The sequence below is a fragment of the Astatotilapia calliptera genome, chromosome 17, assembly GCF_900246225.1.
Source record: "Astatotilapia calliptera chromosome 17, fAstCal1.2, whole genome shotgun sequence".
Lineage (NCBI taxonomy): Eukaryota > Metazoa > Chordata > Actinopteri > Cichliformes > Cichlidae > Astatotilapia > Astatotilapia calliptera.
The window spans coordinates 37934621-37958986 of record NC_039318.1 but is presented as its reverse complement, the minus strand read 5'-3'; the positions used below and the strand labels follow the sequence as shown (position 1 = coordinate 37958986).

Genomic DNA, 24366 nt, shown 5'->3' with positions numbered 1-24366 from the left:
GGGATGCATTTGAAATAGTTTTATTAACTATTTGTCAGGTCTTACAAAAATATGACAAAATAAATTAAAAGAAATAAATAATCCCATTCCCCAGTATTTTTCTTTAAAAGATCTTTTTTGTACAGTGGTACATTGGAAGAGCGTATGATGTTGTGTAAGTGAGGCTTCCATGAAAATGTCTCGTCTTTGAGGTTCGGGTCGGGCTGTAATGTAGCTGCGGTGAGTCTCGCCTGTTCACATCCACTCTGAAACACAAACATTAATACGTCCATTCAGTCCTTTCCTGCTTATTCCAAATGAGACAGACGATGTCCGAACTTTTCAAAGAAGCTGTTCTGATAACGAGTCCGAGCTTGTGTCCTGATGCAGGCGATGCCTGCGCCGTGACGCTGCCGTTCCTCCAAACGTTACAGATCTCCGTCGCAGAACATGTTTCACTGCAAAAACGAAAAAAGTAACAAGCCGATGTCTGTTGTGATGCTCTTCAGCTTTACCTGAATAAGGTGGGAATGCACACATGGAAGTGACCTCGCTCGGCATCGGCGGAGCTATTCAGCGCACCAGTTCTGCTTCTCTATGGGACTTTTTCAAACGATGGACTCTTACGCACCATGAAGCCACTTATCCCTGAAATCCTGATGCTGCAAGAATATCAAGGGTTTTTAATGAGACTGTGCTCAGCTACGTCGTCACCGTCTCGCTCTGCTGCTCTTAAGATCACACCCTGATGATGTCACGTTTCTCTTAGCCTCGGCCTTCTCCATTTACATTTATAATGAACAGTACCTTCCAAATATTCCTAAAAATGATAACATGACTGCACAGACTATTTCAGTATTGCATTTGATGTCAGTAAGAACTTTTTGCCTCCCGGAAAGAACATTTTTCGTCTCTTCTGCAGGCGTGTGAGCGAAAAATGGACCAGACTTCTAAAACTAACACATTAAAGCTGTAACAGAATACAAAAACCTGTTAAGCCGATGCAGGTCGGGGCAGGTTCTTAACATTAAATAGGAAACAGGCGATCTGAGAGAGCTGACACTAAAACATAAAGGGAAAGAAAATGCATAGAGTGGATGAGGATGATGCGCTGGAGTTGGGGTTTGAGGTTGGGTTAGTGTCGAGCTTTAGTACTACACGTCAACTTCAACGCTGTGTTATTGCCCAAATCCTCGCCGGAGGTGAACGTGTGGAAATGCATAGTTAATGTTTCCGTATCTCGGCAGTGCGGCGGCTTCTGAATCCTCTCTGTGTCTCATATCATCATAAACTTGTCAGACTGCTTTAATTTTGCTGCCTGTGGTGACTAAATAACCAGCGCCACCTTCTGGAGACCCCGCAGAAGTGAAATACCAGCTAAGGGTAGATGCTGGGCTCATTGAAAATACATGGATCATGCAAACAATATGCAAAGTACAGTACTGTGAAAAAGTTTTAGGTACTCTAAGATGTTTGTATGTTTTTGTAAATCACATGATGCCATCCTGCTTTTTGAAAAATGACGATGACCTAAAATGTATCTTCAGTGGGAAAAGGGAGTCCTGCAACGCATGCATTGGTCCCTGCAGAAGCTCTGTGGTGACGTCATCAAGTGAGCCAGTAAATGCATGAAGAGAGACACAGCCCGACTCCAGAGAAGGATTCTGGGTAAGATCTCATAATGACTGAGCGACTGTGTAGTCAAATGAAGCTCCCACTAATGTAGGGTTTTTCTATTTACCGAACTCCTGTCAGGTAAACTGACATCTTTCAAAGTATTCTCACATATTTTAGTGCCTAAAACCTTTATAGAGTACTGTACGTCTTGGGTTAACAGTATAATCTGAAAAGTTCTGCACTGGTTAAAAAAAAGGGAATTTCCATCTTCTGCCAATAAAAACAGCTGTTCAAGAAGAAAAGAAAACGTGAATATTTTGAAAGCTCGTTGCTGCCGACTGCATGCACCATGTGAAAGGGGGAAATGAACAGAAATGCATTTTTTGCATAATGATGAGGCAGGCTGGTGTGGGCCCTCTGTGCCGAGGTGGTTTCTATGCAGGGCGTCAGGCTTTAGTGCAAATGTTACTTCTTTAACTCTGTGCTCGTTTGCCAAGTCTAGCTGGAGTTTGTGGCATGAGGCACCATCTGTGTTTACAAGGCGCTCTACGGACTCGGATGGAGAACAGCATGCAACGGGCATCTCTGCTCCTTTTCCTCGAAAACCGCTCGCTCTTCCAAAATACTGTGATTTTTACGACTTACTAAGCTCGCCGCTTTCTACTGGAGCAAACCGGGTTCTGCAAAGCTCAGACCTCACCTCTGCTTTGAAAATAAAGCTGGTGATACATCAGGGGCGACTGTTAAGGAGGGGCTTATGCGATGATTGACACTTAATAAAAAAACAAAAACACTGACTCATATTGCTTTTCCACTCTTCAGCTTCAGCACGAAAGCGAAGGGCCCAACAACTCGTCGCAGTTTAAAAATGAGACCGATTTCTAACGATCGCTTGTGTGGTGACAGCTAAAAAACACTCAGGAATTATCTGATGTACAATCTCTAATCCGTTCGTACCGCCATGTAAGCTTTTTTTTCCCTTAAACTCCTCCCCTCCACGACAGACTGTTGGTGTGAAGCCACCGAGATGTTTACAATTTCTGACAAGAAGAAATCAGGAAACAAAGCTCTGCTTTAAAGGCGTAAAAATATTAGAAACGCAGCTCATGCATTTCTTTATGTATTGCAGACAAGGAAGAATTTGAATATTTGTGTGTGTGTGTGTGTGTGTGTGTGTGTGTGTGTGTGTGTGTGTGTGTGTGTGTGTGTGTGTTCGGTCATGATAGAAGGGCTTTCGTCTTTCTTACAAAGCCTGTTTTTTTTTGTTTCTTTCTCTATTTTATTTTTTTTGTCTCGCAGCAGAAAAAGCAAACCAGAACAAGTCTCGCCTCATCAGCTTCTGCTCTCCTGCACCGGCCTGTGACAGCACAGAGGGCAGGTCAGGCCTTCCTCACAGTAAACACGTCACCTGTTCAGGTGAGATGGAACCAAAGACAAGTTGCGCTTTTTTTGTCGTCGTTTTCTAGATTTTAAAACCAGCCACGTCCAAGTCTGATGAATGTCCGTTCTCTGCGCCTTCCCCTCCGGGTGAGGGGATCTCGTCCGGAACGCCATTCAAGTCAGACCGGGAAGGCTGTCTTTCTGTCGTCAGCGATGATGACCCCTCTCCTGACCTGGGCAGCGGAGCTCCGTTCGTGGAAGTCCCTCCCTCGGATTTCCCAAAGTTAAACAATTTCCCGGGGTTGAAGGCTTTATTGGGTGACTGAGAACGCTCCTGAGAGCTGCTACCTGATAATGACGATGATGACGGCGCCGCTGTCGCCGTGGCGCTGGCAGATGTGGTGCCGGCGGCCGCAGAAGCCGCAGCACCTTCCCTCTTATTCTCAGGCGACTTGAGGAATTTGAAGCTCAAGAAGCCGGGCAGTTTTGGCTCGCTGCCCGTGGGTGACTGTGGGGAGCGGGCGCCACCCGAGGAGAACTTGCTCTGCAGCGGGATGATCTGCTTCAGCTTCATCACATTATTATTGGCCAGCAGGGAGCTGGGCCTCTTGGGCTTGTCCGACCCGCCGCTCCCTCCTCCGCCTCCACCCCCAGAACGTGATTTGCTGCCGTGACCTTTGTCGTGGTGGTGATCCCCCGAAACGTCGCCTTTGCTGTCGTCCCGCTCCCTCTCCCTGCGAGCCATGTGCTCTGCCTGCCTTTGCCTCTCCTCCTCCTCCCTCTTCCTCCTCTGCAGCTGCTGGTAATGCTGCTGCGCCTGCCGCTCGTGCTTCTGCAGAGGAAGGGAAACGTTCTCACAATGCATTCATAAAGAATCAGCAGTAGTCAACTACTACACTACCGCAGCGCGACTTGTCTAAAAGCCCTTACTGCAGTCAGAATCTTGCATTAGTGCTCCCGGGGCAGCTACAAGCTAATCTCTTTTCCTGTGTTGTGCAGCACAGCTGACAACCTTTACAGTAACAGTCATTTTGCTACAATATCAAAGCAACTTTAGTCATTTATTTCCAAAAAGAAACAACTGCAGTGCTGTAGCATCATAAGGTTAATGAGGGAGACTTTAAAGGGCTTCTTCGAACTCCCTGAAGTCACCTTAAAGGCCTCCCTGCGCTGGTAATCCAGCTTAGCCATCTCCTCTTTGACCCATGTAGGAATGTCGGGAATAGCCACATGGATGATGTATTTCAACAGGATGGCAAAGTGCTGCAAACAGACAGAGAGGTGGAAAACAAGGAAGGTGAAGTCAAACAATTATAAAGTAATTCACATACAGTAAATAGGACACGGTGCCTCAAACGCCCTCTTTAAGCAACTTGTCACTTGAGGTCATTCTTGCAACATTTGGGCTCAAACTTCTTTATCAGGCCAGCACAGAGCTGCAGGCTGTTGACCCCTCTGGATGCAGACGGCCGGCACAGTGAAGCACAGCCTGTTTCTAAATATGTGACAAGCTGTAGCAGCAGCGTTGTGCACAGACGGTTTCAGGCTGGAGAAACTGATCAGGAGGGCTAGCTCTGTGGTCGGCATGAAGCTGGACACTCTGGTGACAGTGGCAGAGAAAAGGACATTAAAGAAACTGCTGGACATTATGAACAATGCTGGGCATCCTCTGCACACGGCCATAAACAATCAGAAGAGTCTGTTCAGTGACAGGTTGCTTCTCCCCAAGACAAGAACTAACAGACTTAAAAACTCCTTTGTCCCACACGCCATCAGACTGTTTAACTCCTCTCTGGAGGGGAGAGGGAGGGGAGACAGGAGGACAAAGGAGGGAACAACTAAGCTGTAGTGCCTCTTCACCTCACTGTGCAATACCTTGTGCAATACTTTTGTAAATAGTCAACAGTGCAATAGACTCAATACTTGAAATGTGCAATTCACTTGTATTTTTATTTTTTATTCCTATTTATTCTATTTATCCCCTTTGTATATTTTATTTATATTTGTCTCTGTATTTATATATGTGTGTGTGTGTGTGTGTGTGTGTGTGTGTGTGTGTGTGTGTGTGTATATATATATATATATATATATATATATATATATATATATATATATATATATATATATAACAATTCTGTAACTGTAACTTCGGTCGTTGCTGTGCTTTTTTTGGAAGTCGAATTTCCCAGAGGAACCCACCCGAGGGATTAATAAAGTTCTATCTTATCTTATCTTATCTTTCAGTTCCTTTGTTCACGCGTTTGGAGAGTTAAAACTGGTTTGATGTCATGACTGGCCGCCAATCTCATCTTCCTATTAGTAAACTATTTCCTGGGCTTCTACTTCATTACGTGTCATGAAAGTGAAATCTGTGTTAAACAGTTTACCGACTGATGAAGTGGTTTGAGTAAATGTTCTGTTAAATGTCCGTCCCAGTCTTTACAGGTAGGACAACTGTGTGACGGGAAAAGACTGAAAGAGCGCCGCTGTGTTTCAGACTGAGCAGGAAGTAGCTGCGGTACCTCGAGGATGACGATGGAGATGATGGCCATCTCAGGGCTGAGCCATGGAAAGAGACGCTGTAGCTGACCACACTGACCAATCAGGTAGCAGTTCACTATGATGGCAATCAGGCCCATGGCTTCCATCGCAGTCTGTGAACGGGAAAATAAAAGCTTTCCATTTTTTTCTGACTTTGTGCTTTGCTCTTAAATCAAGTTCAGCCAGACTCTGATTACTGATGAACTTGATTGGTTTGTTAACAGTAATGCCGTTTGTGTGTTAGTCAGCTCCCCATGTTCACACAGTGCATTTCTTACCTGCCACTGGCCGATGCTCTCCACACGGACTCCAAAGGGCCTCTGCAGGCCGGTGCAGAGCTTAAAGGCATCACTGCGGATCTCAATGATGTTGTTGATGAGAGCGCACATGGCAGCCAGAGGAAAGGCAGAGGAGAAGAGCACCACGTAGCCAAACTGGACAAACATCTCCTGGTAGTCTTGGAAAGTGTCCTAAGAAGGACAAAGTGGAGCAATAAGCCAAATGCAGTCTGTACAGTACGTGACTACATGGCTGCTGCGGACGACGCTGCATTTTCTGTGGACTAAACTCATTTGTAGATGAGATATATAAGATATAATAAGATATGGCAGTCATACAAGCATTTATAAGGTCTGTAGGATTCATGTTGTAGTTCTAGGATTCAAAGAGTGACCAGTTTTTAAAGAGAATAACAGAGAACGAGTCGTTCTGCCTGTAAACACCAGATGTTTAGAATGAACTTGTCACGGTCTGCGGAGACAGGCCATGTGGTGTAGGGGTGCAACGATACACAAAATTCACGGTTCGGTTCGATATTTTTTCGATACAAAAAAAATGTTCATGCCTTTTTAATTTGTCATTTATTAAAATTATAAATATATATTTTAACTCAAAAGTACAGTTTTTAAATTTAATGTTGCTGAAACAAAAGTAATTAAAAAAATAAATATATCTCAGGGCTCGCAAAATTTCAAAATCCCTGGTAGCCCTTCGGGCAGGGACTCTTCAGTTTTTGGTAGCCCAAAATAAATTTAAGCAGCCCGAATAAAAAAAGAGAGCAATTTTTTGATTGATGTTTTGTCTCCTTTACAATATTATACTTTAATGTATAATATTGTAAAGGAAACAAAACATTAATCAAAAAATTGTTGAAAAACAAATTACAACATTGTATAAAAATTACAGTCATCAACTCAAATACTTGGTTCTAATTGAACAGAAATTTCTATGAACTTGTAAGAACTGTGTAGGACTTGAATCCGTCTGTGTCAGATCCTGGATTTTAAATTTCCACTGAAGTCACGGGTAAGAGACAAGTGGAACCAAGATCGAGGCCGTTTGCTTTTTGAAGTTTGCAAAGACTGCTAAATTGTGCCAGAGGTAGTTCACTCTTTGCAACATAGTAGCTGTTCTAAACAGATTTTTCAGGTTTATTTTTAGTCTGTTATTTGCAATTGGTGTTTGTTCTGGGAAAGATATTGCAGACTGAGCAATAATGCATTTCTTGCATTTCTCATGGGTTCTAATGGGGGCCTTTCTTAAAATGACTGGTCCCAGTAACAAAGGCACTTGTCGACTCAGAAATCGAGAGAAATCCAACAACACACCCGGCAGAACATTATGTTATTTACACGGGTGCACATAAGTGGTCCGCATGTGCGCATTCGCTGTCAAAATAAAAGACGCACCAGATAAGAAGTTGCAGCGCGCGTTTGCGTCCATATAAAAAGCTGTTTTTGTCCGCTAGAGTGGGATTTTCACGGCACATTCTGCACCACATCTCTGTGCGTTCATCATTTGTTTGAAGCCAGCTCACCTCCTGCAACCACTTTTCCGAGAATACGCGCTTCTTTTGTGGTTCGGACTCCTTCTGACATTTGTTTGGAGGTGGAGGAACACCAAAGTAATTGCTTAAAGGAGCTTCTTCGACATCTTTAAGAGTTCTAAACAAATGTCTGTCCTCCAGAAAATCTTATGTACGCAAACACGCGTTGCAACTTCATATCTTGTGCGCGTTTTTTTTTTTTTTTTTTTTTTTTTTTTTTTGACAGCGAATGCGCACCTGCGGACCACTTATGTGCAGCCCTGGTTATTTAGCTCGTCATATTGCAGCCACAGAAATTCTTTTGTCCATGAAACCATAAAGCTGCACTTTCTTTTTGCCTTATAGTCTGATTTGTCATAACTTCTCCGTTTTGTGGTAAGCTTTTCTTTGGCTGTCACTTCTTCACCCTGACCTGTCTTATTTGGCTCAGCAGAACTGAAATATATCCCGATTCAGGGTCTGCAGCCTTAAAGGCCGCATTGTAAGGCCGATTACGTCACATTGACGCAACGAAGGCTGTCCCAATTCAAAGGCTGCTCGAAATGCGGCCCTCAAATGCGTCCTTCATTTCCCTGAATTTTAAGGACGTGGCGGTGAAGACTTCGTGGCCCAACATATCCCAGAATCCATAGCACGGCGGTGGGTGTGGATAATTTTGCCGAAAAAAAACAACAGATGAGGGGCGGCCGAAGAGTAAACTGTTAACGACCCAGGAAACTTTGGCTTACATCCACCGAGGTCTGCGGGGATGATTATCACACAGTCAACATCTGGTACTTATAAAGTACCGATTTTATAAGGTTCAAAATATCACATCACATTTGACTTGATTGATCTGAACCTCAGTGATAATAATGCTGCACTGAGCATGTAAAACTATGCAGGCATATAGTGATTGTAAATATCACGTTACTCAGTCACCTCTGATCACTTCTTCAAATGAGGTCAAACTTTCAAGAAAATCTCTGATCTTTAAAACGATACTAAATATCACACTACAGTTTGGGTCCAAATATGTCACATTTGACCTCTGACCTCACTTGCATTTCCCTTCTGTCAGTAGTCTAAGGAGCTTGGAAAGACCTCTCATCTGAGAAGCTTCTTCAGTTCTAAATGCGACTGGTGGAGAATCTCAGATGTAAGCCCTGTGGGAGTGTCCCAAAGAGTGCCATGGACCCCCTATTGATCCTCTACCCAATCACAATCAGCCAAGGTGTCAGTTGAGCCGTACGTGCAGGGTGAGTACATATGTGCACTTACTGAGTACGTCTGCATGCAGCTCTCCATCTCCGCCTGAGTGAGCGTGGTGCTCTCTCTCTCCTCGGGGGGATCCATCCACGATTCCCTTTTCGTTTTCGGCTCGACCCTCTCGGCGCTCCGGCCTCTTCTTCTGTGACGCAGCGACGCGCTGCTCTCAGATCCAGAAGGCAGCGGGCTGGCGGCGGCGGCAGCATCAGCGGCCTCAGCCCTGCCCCCGCTCGAGTCCTTCACATCATGAATTCCGTTGTCGTCGTCGTCGTCGCACATTTCGAACATCGAGGCCGGGTCCATTCCCTTTTCCACCATGGTGGGGCTTCCCTCCTCCAGAAAGCTGCTGTCCACAGGGGGCCCACTGCACGCCGCCTTTCTGTCCACCTTAACCACGACATCGCTGATCAGTTACATGATTCAACCTCTAAAGCGTGAACGTGCTAACGCTGGTCACGCGGCACTGTACCTTCTCTATGAAGCTCACTTTCCTCAGCTTCAAGCCGCAGTCGATCAAACTTTCCTCCTCCGTCTCTCCTTCGCTGAACCTCCCGCTGTCAGCCTCGTCCTTCTCAGCTCCCTCCTCCTCATCAGGCACTCCACATCCTCCGTTCAGACACTTCTTTTCCCTGAGAGCAGGTGAAGAGACAGATAAACGTCAGAGTAACTGTGTGCCAACCTGTTCTGGCGGTCTGTGCACTCGGTGTCTGATAGCTATGAATCATAACTGCATGCGGTGCGTGAACAATAGCGGAGGACGATAAAGTGTCGTTCTGTCTGCAGCCGAGCGGCTCTGCTTGTAGTGACTAACGCAGTAAGTGTTGGTGTGAATGACAGCTAAACACATGAACGTCACGGATCTTTCAGCACACGCTTTCTTTACTGCATCATCTTTACTGAACGGCTCAGAGCACCACCTTCTTTCTGGCTGCCCCACTCCAGGCCTGGTGCCCCTCAGTCCGGGTCCTGGCATGGTCTGGTCAGTGGGAGACGCCATGGCTTTTCCAGCTGCCAGCCGGGCGTATTTCAGCAGCACTGAGAGCAGCAGGTCCCACACGGCTCGCAGCGTAAGCTCTCCCAGCTTGTGACGCTCATACAGGTAAGGCTGCAGCACCTCCTTAACGTTTTGAAGGAACTGGCGTATGATGAGTAGAGTGGCCAGCATCTGACAAACACAAGGCAGAGAAACAGCTGCAGCACCCACAGATCACAGCGCACTGATTGGAGCATTTAAAAGAAACAAGACAGGATAGATGACAGTGGACAGAGCGCAGGAGGAGCAGCGAGAGAGGACTTAATAAAATAAGGTGAAAACATTTAAAATAAAGAGACATGTATGCAGACTGTGTGCTCAAGGCAAGCTCCGCCTGAATGGTTCCCTATTCCAAGCAGTAGGAGGGACCCTGTAATCGGGGGTCCTGAGGTGTTAGGCAGCAATCGCTGTGTCACATTCGAACTCTAAAAAGCACAGCAGCCTCTCACCTACAGTAAGTAAGTAAGTAAGTAAAATTTATTTATATAGCACTTTTTAAGACAAAAACGCTGTTACAAAGTGCTTCACAAGAAGACATGTCAAACAAACAATATAGCAACATAAAGGAAGTATAAAAGCATATCAAACAAGCAATAGTACAATATAAATATAAAATAAAACAACATATTACGCATTAACATTACCCAAATGCCTGTCTAAACAGATGAGTTTTAAGCTGTTTTTTAAAAGAGGCCACCGTGTCGATGGTGGCCTCGCTGCACACGGCAGACACGAACGAACCAACTAAACTGCTCCACCAAGCCGAGACACAAAGCGACGCACAATAATTACACCTCCGCCCTGTGACAGGCTCGAGTGAAAAGTTCATCAGTCTTGAAACTAAAGTTTCTTTAGACGCAGCAGTCAAGACGTGCGACGGGCTTATTTGTGGACAGCTGACTAGAAACCTCAAAGTTGTCATGTTTTCCCGGCTCTGTCACGGACGCTTCATGCAACAGGAGACGCTGCGGCACCCACGGCCCGGTCCCTCGTCCAAATACTTTGACCTGTGGGCGAACGGGAGGCGTCCAGAACAGGAACTGACGGGAAGCAGAACGGCTACAAATAAAATCTCATGCTGAGTCCAACACAGACACAGTTCTTTGTTTCTGAAAAAGTCATCTGGAAGAAGACATATACATTATGCATGACAATAAGTACAGAGATTAAGATTAAACGGGTAACTGAACACAACTATACTCTTATCATTTTGGGATTCATTACCATTTTTTAATAAACCTTCATGTGAACGTGTCTCTGTGCACAAAGTATTTATTTAGCTTTACAAAATAAAGTTTCTTAAGAGTTTAATCTGGTCAAACTCAGTGATCTCCTGGTTTCTACAACAAAAAATGTTTCTTTGTTTCTCTGATCTTGTCAATAAGCACAGAAAAAGAAACCGAGTTGCATCAAACCATAACTGAGCTTTAACAGTCAAAGCCAAGAGTTTAATATGTCTTCAATCATATAATACACACACGCAGAGGTTAGACAGCGACTGCATCACCACAAAGCTCATGATCCATTGTTGCCTTTAATCTGAAAGCAGCTCCTTCAGGTCAAACGCTGATGCACAACACGCTGCGCAGAAGATGCTACAGCACAGAAACAGAGAGCATACAGGACATAATCAATAATGGACAGCACAGGGACTGAGAGGCGGAGACGCTGCTCTCTGATTGCTAACATCTCAGTCACGTAACAGCTGACGTCTCTCTCATCAACTGGAAACAAGAAAAGTCTCACGTGTTTTAAATGATTTTAGCCTTTCATGGTACTTCCAGTAAATCAGAAAGCTTTACCGACATGTGGAGAGCCTGAGCTGTGCTGGTGTAAACTGGGAAAACTGGGAAGTCAGCTGACATCGAGAGTCCGAAAGGTGGAGCAGATGGTGAGAAGCTGAGGGACAAGATGACTCACAGAGGGAAAAAAGCCCAAGAAAGAAATCCACAATTCCCATCACAAGGAATACCAGGAAGACCGATCTTCAGATGAAAGGACCCAATAGAAGAAGTAAGAAGAGGCGCGTTTTGAGAGTTGATGTCATTGAATATAAAGTTGGTTTTAGATAATCAGACAGTATCTGCTGACAGCTACAAAGTCCCAAGTCTCCCAAATACAGAGATGTAATGAAAACAGCCCTGCAGCCATTTAACAGCGTGGAGGTTTGGAGCTCCAGCACACGTTCTTTCCAAGCACACCTGCTCACCGATTGGCACCAAGCTGGCATGCAAAGGCATAACGGAGGTGGTCAGAAACAGACCTCTGACCTTCCCTACGCGTAACAGGGATCGTACTTTGTTCCCGAGCAAAGCCCTGAAGAACCAGGGAACAGAGACCACCAGCATCTTGATCTTCAGGGAGACGTGAGGCAGCACATTGACCCGGACCTGCCGCTGCAGACTCCTGATCAGAGACAACACCAGCAGCATCTTCCACAAACGGACAAACGCACGGATGTGCGGATTAATGACGACGTCGACGAGTGAGTGCGAGTGTCTGAGCGGCGGAAACGTCTCACCTCTTTCAGGCGCTCCATGTCTTTGAGGTAGAATCCGATGTAAAAAAGGCTGAGATAGGAATTTACAAACTGAAACTGCAAGAGACAGAAAGGCCAGGTGTGATTAAACAGGAAGAGGAATTAGCTCCACCCAATCCCACAGCAAAGGACGACACTTACAAGAACCATTTTGATGATGAGATTTTTCTCATAGGCACTCTGGAGTCTATAGTTTTCTGTGGAAACACAACATCAGCGTAACACACCTGGCGAGCCATTAAAAACATGCAGCACAGTAAAAGCTTCAATCATTGACTGCTTAATTAGTAACTAATGAACCGTAGAGCTTCACCCCTTTATTTGAGCGCTCAAAGCACTTCTACACACACTCACACACACTCGCACACACACACACACACACAAACACACACAAACACACACACACACACACACTTGCACACACACTGACACACACACACACACAAACACACACTCACACACACACACACTGACACACACAAACACACACACTCGCACACACACTCACACACACACACACACACACACTCACACACTCACACACACTCACACACTCACTCACACACACTCACACACTCGCACACACACTGATGGACACATCGTGTCCAGACCGCAGGAACCTTCTGATTCGTGCAGCCTGCTCGACCTCTCGAGCCACAGCCAGCTCAGCGCTCAAAAGGAATTGCCAGCGATCCATAACTAATATTAATAACTAATATTAATAACTAATATTAATAACTAATATTAATAACTAATATTAAGGACGCGACTTTCAGGAGATCATCTTGAGTAAGAGACGCTCTGCTCTGAATCTGCGGTTACGTTTTGCTGGCCTAGAAGCTCGGCGCTCACCCATGTCATTGAGCCAGCAGGCGATCTTCCTGTACACCTCATCACACGCAGTCACAGTGATAGCGAGCATGATTTTGGGGATGAAGCGAGCCAGCCGAGGCATTTCCTTGATCCCCATCACAAACTCCTGCAGAGACACAAATACAACTTCTCAGCCCCCAAAGGCAATAAACACTCCCATTCTATGAAGCGTGGAGTCTATTTGTTTATTATTAGTTACTGTCTGTGGTTTTTGGTTTCGTAGCTTCTTTAAAATGCTTCATTACGTCAAACTCTAAAAGAAATCTGACAAAAGAAGATGATTTTCTTGCGTTAAATTTGCTGCTGTATTCATCAAAGCGGGACACAACAAAGAGAACAGATGCTGACAGCTGGACTGACCTGCAGCTCAAAGCAGATGAGCATGACCAGGAAGACAAAACAGAGACAGAGGATACAGATGGGCAGGCTGACCAGCCACCTGAATAGACGCCTCCGCCACGGAGGATAGTAGAACTCCTCGCATCCCGTTATAGGACTGCAGCGCTTGATTCCCTGCAGACAGAGGATATGAAACAGCGTAAAGAGGAGAGGCTGGAGGGAAAACGCACAAAGCACTCATTTGAGTTCTCAAAGGTAAAATGTGAAGCGGAGCCTTCAGCCAGCCGTCACACAGGAGACTCGCTGCCTTTGTTGTTGGCTTTAAATGCTCCTTTTTGATAAAGACAATATTTTAGGGGTGGGTCAGGAGACCCTGGACCCCACATTAGTGACGCTGTTAGATAATCACAGTAACATATTTGTTTTGTGCTTTTTCTCCTCTTTGCATTTGCACGTTTCACATAAACGGACTGTTTTCTACTCTCACTGCTCAAAGCACTTTAAACAACTCGCCTCATTGACTCACATCGACACTGTGGTGAAGTTCTCCTTCTTTCAGCTGAGGCAGCCGTCAAACATTAAACCCGTCCTGTTGACACTCTGATCTGAGCATTTACTGCAATTCATTGGCTTCCATTAAGTTCCGTCTCGTGCTCTTAGATCAGCTAGCTGTCCCAGAAACATTTTAGAAACCCCGAGGAGACCGAGTCTTTGCAGCTTTGTCTCCCAAAATGTGGAATGAGCTTCCTCTGGAGCTCAGGCAGGCTCCATCCCTCGCTGCTTTTAAAGCTCATTTAAAAACACACCTGTCCTCCTCGGCCCGTGTGAGTTGTCGTCTTTGTTTTTGCCCTGTGTACCCATTTATTCTTTTGTTCTCTTAGTTTGGTACAGCACGTTGATCAGCTGTGATGTTGTTTTTGAAGTGAAATTCTCACAAACACTGTTTATGCTTTTTGTACTGAAGTGCTTTCTATCTAACAGTCATACTTCATTATTTTCTTTCCCGAGGATTCGGCTGCAGGCTGGAGCAGCCAGCGATCAAACCACCGACCCTGCGATTAGTGGACGACCTGCTCGACTCCTGAGCTACAGCCACCCCAATCAATCAATCAATCAATCAATCAATCAATCAATCAATCAATCAATCCTCAGTTCCACTTCTGTTCTGACATCTCCTTGTAATGGAAGAGTAACTAAAGCTGTTCCCAAAGTACATAATTAAAGTTTTTGTGAATAAAGCAGAAGAAAAAAGGAAACTGTGCAGCTGTCAGCATCATTCTGATTCGCTCGCTATCATTGGTGAGCATTTAACAACAGGTCGTCTATTTTCAGCTGTAGTCCTGCAGGGATGTTTTCCCATAACAAGGACAGCATGTAACCAGTTTCTCCAGTGTGTTATACTGGGAGCTTCTTCATTTTTAAATATTATCTGGATATTTGCCCACTATAGAGCAAATATCACTCAGCTTCCTTACACGTTGGACTATTTGTTGCTCCATGCTCTGCTTTAAATCTGTCCTCCTGTTTCTCATCAGCTATAACTGAACTGAATCCACATCGTTCGCCTTTAATTCCTGTTGCAAAGCTTTGTTCAGTGTTACTCTGCTGCATTGTCTTTATCTAACGCTGTAAAGCACCTTGACTGAATCAGATTTTAATTTCTCTCACCCGGAACTGAGGCCGTGGTTCCTCCAGGGACTCCGCAGGCGCGTCCAGCGTTCCCCACTTATACGCCAGCTCCGCCCCCCTCCGCTTCCACCGCTCCAGAAACAGAGTGGCCCACACCACATTGAAGAGGGCAAACACCACGCAGCAGATGTCCCGGCTCGTCTGAGGCAAGCATGCAGACATTTATCGGTTTGACTGGGCGGTGTCATTGTTTCCTTTTCCTACACAAGCACACGGCTCATCTCTGCTCACCTGATCGGACTCGGTGAGCATCCAAAGCACGAAACCGATCACGGCGGGATATAACATGGAGGTGGTGTAGAAACCCAGCCAGGCAAAATACATGGCAATCTTCACCCCGAAGTAGTCACAGATATCATCTGTTTGTGAGATCGATAAGATAACAGTGAGGCAAACAGCAAAGTCAGAGATGGAAACAGCGTAAAAGCGAGCTTTGATTTATTAACCTAACGGCTGCTTCTCACAAACAGCCTGGACCCAAGACTTCATCAGCTGGCTGAGGATCCTCTGCTCATGCAGAGGGAACACCTGCTGGATCACACCTCTCGCACTCAGCTCCGGGACTGCAGAGAGTAAAGCGAGCAGCAAAACATATTTAAGCAGATGATTTACTTTATTTAGTTAGAGAGAGAAGCACTCGAGGAGAGGAAACCATCAATCACACACGCCGCGGCCCGCTGAAGACAACGGAGCTTTTAGCTCTGATCACTTACTGATTGGCTGGCCTTCCAGGAAGCTGATGTTATGAAGCACCTCCCCTTGTTTGGCACGTAGGTTGTCCAGCCAGTATTTAATGATGCTCTGCCTCTCCTGCAGCCACCGGGAAGAGGAGGAGGAGGAAGCAACGTGAGAAAAACTTTTCCCAGTGTAGGTACCTGGGAATAACTGGAGTCGCACTGACCTGCGAGGTGAAGAAGCACAGCTCGCTCTCGATGTTCTCGTAGATGTAGTCCTCCTCGCAGGAGAAGCTCCGTGTTCCTCCGCCAAACTCGGGCTTCACTGCTTTCCTCAGTCCCATTTCCTCGGCGCCTCGCAGCAAACTGCACGACAACATCGGGCAGGTTTTTTTAAGCCGGCCTCAGACGCCCACGCTACACGTGTAATCTGTGTCATCTGCAGTGCATTAATCTCGTCTAATTAAATCTTTTGTTTCTAATTGCCTACGCGGCGACGCCCGGGCTCTCACTCTGCTGGTGGTAACACCGCACATTATGGAGGCGGCGAGAGGAATAATGGGAGTAATTGCATAGTAACAGCAACACGCGGTGTTGTCTCTCTTTTTACAGCTATGAGCTATAAACATGTATGCCTGCATGCTGGGATGGTCCTTTTTTCTTCTAACATGTTGGTTAAACTGATGATTGACACTAAAAATAATCCCAATAATCACCTGATTTATCTTAATTCACAACACTGCAGCACTTCTGTTTGGCCACTTTTCCACATTACTAAAAAAAACAGTGGTTTGTCCTTCAGCTGTAATGTCTGAACCTCATCTCATTTCCCATCATGCCTTCCTGCACATCTTCTATCCCCATGCTCTCGTCCTCTTTCATGCCCACGCTGTCTTCTCTCAGCCTCCCCTCTTCATCCATCGCTCTCCTCCCCTCCTTCTATCCCATCATCCTTTTTTCCATCTCCGTCTGTCCTTCCCGCCGGCCTTGTGCTGAAATCTCAATAATAATGCAGCTCCCTCTCTGTTCCCCGCAGGCTAAGAGCTCACCTCGCCCTCACATGTATATATAGTCTTTACACGCACGCACAAAGACGTACGGCCGATGTGTAACAGCCATCCATCATGCAGCTCCATGTACTCGCAGGGGCAGCACAAAGAAGCACGGACGGCACCTGATGGATTACAGCAGAAATCTGAGGTGTAAGCTTGTGTTTCACGCCTGAATACTGCTTACAGCGCAGAACCGTCACAATAAAGGTGCTTGTGTGAGGAAGAAAAAAACGAGGCTTTATCTGTTTAAACCAACTGTTTAGTAATCGAAGCCAAAACCAGGAGGCCTTTTAGAGGTGAGCAGCTGCTGCCAGGAATCTTAATGAGATTCTCTCTTTTCTTATTTCATCAAAAAGTGTTCAGCTTTTTAACAAGAAAATACAAAAACACAAAGAGAGAAAGTCTGACAGTGAGGCTGTACGCAAAGCGTGGACAAAGCTAACCTTGTAAAGTAACACTGCTGATGGAGAGCTCTGCGTGTTTATGCTAATGTAGGTAATGCAGAAACTCAGCAGATCCAAATGGCAAACCGTAAACTGCCCGTCAGAGCAGCAGAATGAGTAACTGATGACATGTCAGGTAAGAAAATGTTCTGTTACAGCTGAATTTGCTGCTTTCAGTTAAATGAATGAAGCCTTTCTGAAAAAACGCACAAAACACTCCCACACGTACAGCTCCATCCTGACTCTTTCAGCGATGATAACAACACAACTATAAATCATGTGACGATATGAAAACATACTGAACAAATGGCACAGCTGAACATATCCAACAAAACTAAAACAGGAAAGGATTTTTCACGCTGCTTCATGGTGGACCGGGAATCAGTATCCGAGGGGAATTCAAGAGGACGTGGAGCACTTTCTGGGTTATGATTTCTACCACATAAAATGTAGGTCAACCGACCCCACAGCAGGTGTGTGTGTGTGTGTTTACATATCTTTGTCAGGACCAAATGAGTTTGAGACTCAAAATGTGGTTTTAGTGTCAGGGTTACGGTTAGGATTAGGCATTGATTTTTCATGGTTACGGTAGGGGCTAGGGAAAGCATTATCCCAATGAGATGTCCCCACAACGATATGAAAACACGTTTGTGTGTGTGTGTGTGTGTGTGTGTGTGTGTGTGTGGTCAAGCAGCACTTTCTTTGAGCTTTTCATCCAAAACCCACTGGCACACTTTTAAGAAGAGCACTCAGTCCATCCTTCCTCACCACCTTTCCTCACTGCTTCCTCTTTGCGTTTCTTTACCTTGCATCCTTTCTGCTTTTATCTCTCTCTCTCTCTGTCACGCCCGCTTGTCTCTCTCTCTTCTTTCCCACAATCTGTCCGCTCTTACTGCATTCACAGGTAAAAGGTTTATGTTAGATAAGCCCGTCGTCTAAAAGCGCAGTCAGCACAGAGGATTCAACATTTGTGGTGAAATGCAGCACGGGAGCAGCTGCCGCCCTGATCCCCAGATTGTATTTCTCTGTATTTATACGTCAAAGTCAGCACTGATATTAAAGTGACCCTGCACTCACCTGTGACTGTCTGTGACAGTGGGAGTGAAATCACAGCAAATCCACTACACAGAGGTTAGCATGATGCTAAAGCCTCTGGAAAACTTGAAAGACCAGCAGCAGAGGAGCAATGCTGATTCACCAGGCATCAGCTTCACTCGTGATTCACAGTGTACGAGCTAAACTGCTGCGCCTACTATAAGCTGCAACTACATTTAAAACTATGATAAACGGAGGCGCTGCTTCACACCGACACAGCACAGCAGGGTTATTCTCGCCTTTTACATCCCGACTCCCGTAGTAACGTTCAAAAATAACTACCCCTCGAGCCAGTGGAGGAAGAGGCGATATTAAGTAATATCTGCGATGGGTCGTTTGTTAATTATTGATCACAGTTAAAACAGCACCAACATCCCGAACTATGATATGTCTGAAGAAGCAGTGAAGGTGAGAACAAGCAAGTTCGATCATAAAGCTGGAATATTCTAATCATTTTAAAGGAGAGAGTGAAACATTGAACTAACTGATTAACTAAAAGAACAGTTTGATAATCAGTGCTGCGGTCCTACTGTCAGCAGCATCAGCCAACACATGGCCTGTATTTTTATAGCGCTTTACTCGTCCCTAAGGACCCCAAAGCGCTTTACACATCCAGTCACACACTGGTGATGGCAGCTACATTGCTGCCACAGCCACCCTGGGGCGCCCTGACAGAGGCAAAATGAACAGAAGCACGAACCAGAGGCTCCTTTCTGATTTGATTGGTTGATTTCTTACTTTTCATACGTAGCGGTGATGAAGAATGCGTAGACTCGCGTGTGTTTATGATGTCGGATCTGGATGATGAGCTCTGGGATTCCCAGTCGGATGTGGTTCAGTAGCCATAGTAACGTGTGGTCATCTGTAGTATCTGTAACAGGAAGTGGAAAAACAAAGAGTTCGTGTTGACGCCCCCGTAGGATCTGCCGAGTACTCCCACAGTCTTTGCTTTTATCTCTGAGCAGCAGCTGGAGGTGTGAGGTCATACTACTGAATCATCACGTTCTTCTCGGCCTGCAGGGCGCCAGCCTAAGCTTACAGCTGAAGGTGAAACTAGGAAATAAGAGCGCATCTAACATTTTTCCACCGACACTACAGTGACTGACTGAGCGTCACAGTAAAAGCTCGTGTTCACTGCAGTTATTGCAAAGTTAACATGTAACATAAGTCATATTGTATGCCACCGCCAATCAGCTCCCAACAGTCATCATGGTAAGTAAAGACCCTGCAGTCATGGAAACCCCGACAATCACATGATCCTCTGTGAGGCGGAACTTGGTGACAGTGGGAAGGAAAAACTGCCTTGTAACAGGAAGAAACCTAAAGCAGAATCAGATTCGGGGATGGGCGGCCCTCTGCTGGGACCGGTTGGGAGTGAGGGGAGCAAGGCAAGACTAAAGACGCCCGTGGAAGAGAGCCAGAGAGGAATAATAACTAATGATTAAATGCCAAATTGTGTTTAAACATACAGAGAGTAGAAGAAGAAACAGTGCAGCCCTCAGCAGTCTAAGTTAGATCTGATCCAGGTTTAACTTTAAGCTTTATTGAAAAGGAGCGCTGCAAGCCTCATCTTAAAAACAGAGACAGTGTCTGTCCCCTGAACATGAATTATTTCAGTTTTTGGGTCCATGTGATTGTTTCTGCCAAAACTGTTTCCTCAAGACATTCCCAGGACATCACAATGGGCCGAACAATACAAAAAGGACACAGATCCTCTGTGATAGAACAGAAAATTGTTCCAGCGTTTCAAACACGGGGATTACCCTCTTTTCCTACATGAAAAGCAAATTAAAAAGTGATGATGAGCAGCAGCTCCACACTGAGGGTTAACTGCAGACATAGTTCTGTGTTTGTGATATGAAAGCTGTCAGTCAGGATTCTCACACGTATGAAAGCAGCAGGAATGTGTGTGTTTGATTGACCTGCAAATGTCATGAGGACGTCGCAGTTCTCTGTGGGCACCGTTTTCATCCAAGACTTATGAGACATGATGTGTCTTCCAGCCTGCAGCAGCCGCTTCCCGAACAGCTTATCTGAAAGACGGAGAGACAGACGGACAGTCAGACGGACCCACGGAGAGGGGGACAGTCACCTTTTCAAAGAGACAGGGTGTAAGCAGAAATGGCATTTTTAACATTTTCACACACCCCCGCCACCTGACCCCACTTTCTCCAAACCCTTACCCCTGCTGCCACAACACAAAGACACACACACACACACACACACACACACACACACACACACACACACACACACACAACTGTCTTTCTTGACAGGACAGATTTAAATGTCACACCGCTCTGACTCACAACACGACACTGACTGAAATAATCCTGCCCTGCCAAGACCAGAGGCCACACATTGTTCACCACCCTCTGCTATGATTTATCACACACACACACACACACACACACACACACACACACACACACACACACACACACACACACACACACACACACACACACACACACACTTAAAGCGGTTATTTCTGAGTGCTGTGATATGTAATGAGTCTCAGAGACAATGCAATGCTCTGTACACACACACATGCATGAACTCGGTCTGTGTACATTTACTTCATCTCTGGTCCCTGAAGTCCAGAGCAAACTGGAAATAGCTCGACTGTCACAGTAATGTGACATTCAAAACGCTGCCAACTCCAGGCGGGCTGAAGGAAGACCAACACAATAAATTTTCCTCCCTGGATCCTGTAACATCGCTGCAATCTTTGCTGTCCCTGACACCTCGCTCATCTTTCAACAACCTCGCTGAAAAATCGGAGCCAGTGCAAAGAGTCAAAAGAAAGCCGAGTGAACTGCGATGGGCGTAAGCTCACATCCTGCTCAGCTGTCACAGGACCGTCTGTGTAAACTGTTTACGAGTCCTAAATAACAACGACAGCAGCGTGGAGAGGCCATCCCACAGCATCCCCCCCTTAATGAAGAGCAAAGTCAAGAAAGGTGGAATCGAAGTCATGAAAAGTTTATTTTTGTATGTTTGAAGCAGTAAAATGAATCTTACAAATGTAAAAGCTCGTCAGTCTTATCAGTTCAGATATCACTTAAATGCTTTTAAAATGTGGCAAACAGGGAAGTGGCTGCTAATTTTATTACGGTGCTTTAACTCAAAGTGTCACATTAATGCATCTCTGCGCTGCTGCCAGTCAGCGTGTCATCCTGCTTCCTGGAACTGTGAACAGAGGGACGCCCGGTGGGGCTTCGGGGAAAAAGCCACAGAGTGTATTTGCACATCTAGATTTGTTTTTCACCTTCACATTATGTATGCGCATCAGCACTGGATCAACGTGCACTATGAAGTCATCTCTGTATTCATGAAAGGTCATGAGATCTGCTGGTACAGTCCCTCAGTGTTTAAAGCTCTATTAATGCAGATTTATTTTTTTAAACAAAAAGAGCAAATTACCAGGTGCACCACGCAGGTGTTACAGGCACTCGAGCTGTTTGTTCATGTCGGACAGATCACCGATAAAACCCTCTGTGAGTCACACATCATGCACGCAGCACACTGTGCTGGGCTAACTACAACAAATACACTACAACACTGCACATGTGTAAGACGTATGAACAGGAAGCTTTGGGTGATTTTTAAAAATTTATTTAACCAGGAAAATCCCACTGAGATTAAAAACTGGCCAAGATGGCAGCAGCGAGTATCTCGCAGTTACAAAAATCCTCCAGGATTCAGAGTTTTGATTTAAAAGCACTTAATGAAATGAATTCTGACGTTTTCCGGTCGTTCGGCAGCTCGTTCCAAGCTGAGGATGCTAAATGGACAAAAGCTCTTTTGTCAAGTTCAGTTTGTGCAAATTGAACAGAAAGCAACAAGTAACGTCGCGGACGAAGACGATAACGAGCAGCACGTTTCACTGCAAGCAGGAAACATTCTTTGGTATTATTAAGAATGGATGGATCCACCATAGTTGGATATTATGAAATATAAATAACAGCATTAAGGTTACGCTGTAGGAACAACACCTACTTTTTTACTGTTTTTATTAATTAAGGCCATTATTATTATTATTTATCAAATATATCCAGGAAATCTAAAGATTTGTCTGCCTCCTATCTGGTGTCTTTTGTCGAGAATAATGATTTCAGTACCAACATCAGTATTTAAAGAGTCCCTCGAGTACTTACGAAGAGGCTGCAACCGCTTTATCTGGTTCCACGCTGATTTTCCTCTGAAGAACATTTTTAAACATCTCAACAGGCCAAACAGGAGACGGAGGTGTTTGTCTTTTTATTCTTCAGTGCTTCTCCTGGATACTGAAATGTGACTGGTTGTTCCACTGTGCTTTAGAGGAGATGCTGCAGGCAGCGCTGCAACATGACAGCAATTCTAATGAGTCCTGTATTCATCGCTGAAGGCAACACACACACACACACACACACACACACACACACACACACACACACACACACACACACACACTTGGAGCAGCTAACAGATTGGTTTCAACAAAGCTTCACTTCATGTGTCCCGATGTTTGATTCATACGTCGCCCGTCAAGGCTTGAATGCACAGACGGGCTCGTGCTGCAGCTTTGTGTTTGCACGTCCCCCCTTTGCTATAGAAATAACCCGCCTCTCATGTTCTGGGAATAAGTTGTTGTCAGTTTCATAGAAATGTATTTTCATCAAGCAGCACAAATGAGAGCACGGCCAGATAAGCAGCTATTTTTGGAGTGTTTTGAGGTAACGGTTTGTAAAACAGCAGCAAATAATAACGGTATTAAACAGGACCTGTGCAGTGAGGGTCGTGTGTTTGTTTACTCTTTTGATCCATATTTATCTTTAAACAACATCTCGGTAAAGACTGTGGAGCAGCTACACAGAAAAACAAAAGATCCCGGATGTCATTTTGGTCGGTGAGTCTGAGCTTGAAAGCCCCTTTGGCCTCGTAACAGAAACCAGGTCAGTGTGGACTCGGCTGGTCCAGGACTCGCAGTCGTACAGATGAATCCTGCATCACTCACGGCCTTCAGAGTCAGGCGGCTGCTGTGGGGCTTATCAGACAGCAGCCAGGCAGACATAACAAGCAGGGCGTCGTTCTGTGATCTGAGACGCTCGCTGAAGTGTTTCTCTGGGACGTCTGCGTGTGTGTGTGTGTGTGTGTGTGTGTGTGTGTGTGTGTGTGTGTGTGTGTGTGTGTGTGTGTGTGTGTGTGTGTGTGCGTGCGTGCGTGCGTGTGTGTGTGTGTGTGTGTGTGTGTGTGAACATGAGATATAAAGTATGAGATTAATGGGGTGTAATTCAGTCATGAAAGTCAAGCAAAGCTTTTAAATGAAGGTCACAGACCTGATGTGTCTTCTCTGTGAGCAGTTTGATAACTGATTGCCATTTATGTAACCTTGAGCCTCCTTTAAAGATTTTGCTTTGCCAGGTAAAAGCACGTTTGTTTTTAAAGTTTTATGAACTTATTTCTTCCACGTGGGATAAAAGCTGGGACTGAAAGCAAGCAGCAACCTGCGAGCCTGAGAAATGAAGCCGGCAACAGTGACTCCATCAGGTACCAAACATGGTCACAGCACAAGTTAAGCCTTCAAACTCCATAAGCCAGCAAACTGATAATAATATGTTTTTATGTGTTATTGAGTTTGTGCACAAATAATTAATGTTCTTTCGTTTCTCACTCAGTCCGGTTAGACATGAGGTTTTTTTGTTCTCTGCCAAAAGATGTGCATTCAGGAAAAAGATCAAATGAACGTGCTATGGAAAAATAAGCCTCATTAAACTGTCTGAATAAGCAGATTTCAGTTTGAAGTCCTTGAAAACCTCATTTCAATGTCAAATAAACAAGTGACAACGAATAAGTGAATAAGGGCCCACACAGCCTGCAGACGGCTCGGCTGGCAATTTCTGATCATGAGTGAAAAATGACTGAATGAGTCCCCAAGCGCTGGCCAGCGGTTGCTGGAAGTTGATGGCAGTTGTAGTGAAAATGTTTGGTGAGGCTCGTCACAGAGGCCTACAGTAACCCCTGGCAACCACCTGCCTTCCCCAACCAGTTGGCCAA

The 24366-nt window shown here is 45.3% G+C and overlaps 1 protein-coding gene across 2 annotated transcripts in view; it reads right to left on the bottom strand.

Annotated features, from left to right (window-relative positions):
• Window positions 1-4: 4 nt before the first annotated feature.
• The window catches only part of ano8b (anoctamin 8b), a 40739-nt gene continuing 16377 nt past the window's right edge, over window positions 5-24366 (bottom strand). The window contains exons 2-20 of one of the 2 annotated variants that reach the window (XM_026146450.1): window positions 20250-20360; window positions 19066-19198; window positions 15965-16103; window positions 15777-15873; window positions 15510-15626; window positions 15295-15422; window positions 15043-15204; window positions 13396-13548; window positions 13015-13141; window positions 12304-12359; window positions 12145-12219; window positions 11921-12055; window positions 9508-9755; window positions 9060-9219; window positions 8603-8977; window positions 5796-5987; window positions 5499-5630; window positions 4129-4239; window positions 5-3808 (exon numbers count right to left, since the gene is read on the bottom strand). In XM_026146450.1, the coding sequence (XP_026002235.1) occupies window positions 3059-3808; window positions 4129-4239; window positions 5499-5630; window positions 5796-5987; window positions 8603-8977; window positions 9060-9219; window positions 9508-9755; window positions 11921-12055; window positions 12145-12219; window positions 12304-12359; window positions 13015-13141; window positions 13396-13548; window positions 15043-15204; window positions 15295-15422; window positions 15510-15626; window positions 15777-15873; window positions 15965-16103; window positions 19066-19198; window positions 20250-20360 (3401 nt within the window). In that variant the 3' untranslated portion in view covers window positions 5-3058. The remainder of the gene's footprint in view (window positions 3809-4128; window positions 4240-5498; window positions 5631-5795; window positions 5988-8602; window positions 8978-9059; window positions 9220-9507; window positions 9756-11920; window positions 12056-12144; window positions 12220-12303; window positions 12360-13014; window positions 13142-13395; window positions 13549-15042; window positions 15205-15294; window positions 15423-15509; window positions 15627-15776; window positions 15874-15964; window positions 16104-19065; window positions 19199-20249; window positions 20361-24366) is intronic. The other variant, XM_026146451.1, reaches the window with a different exon arrangement.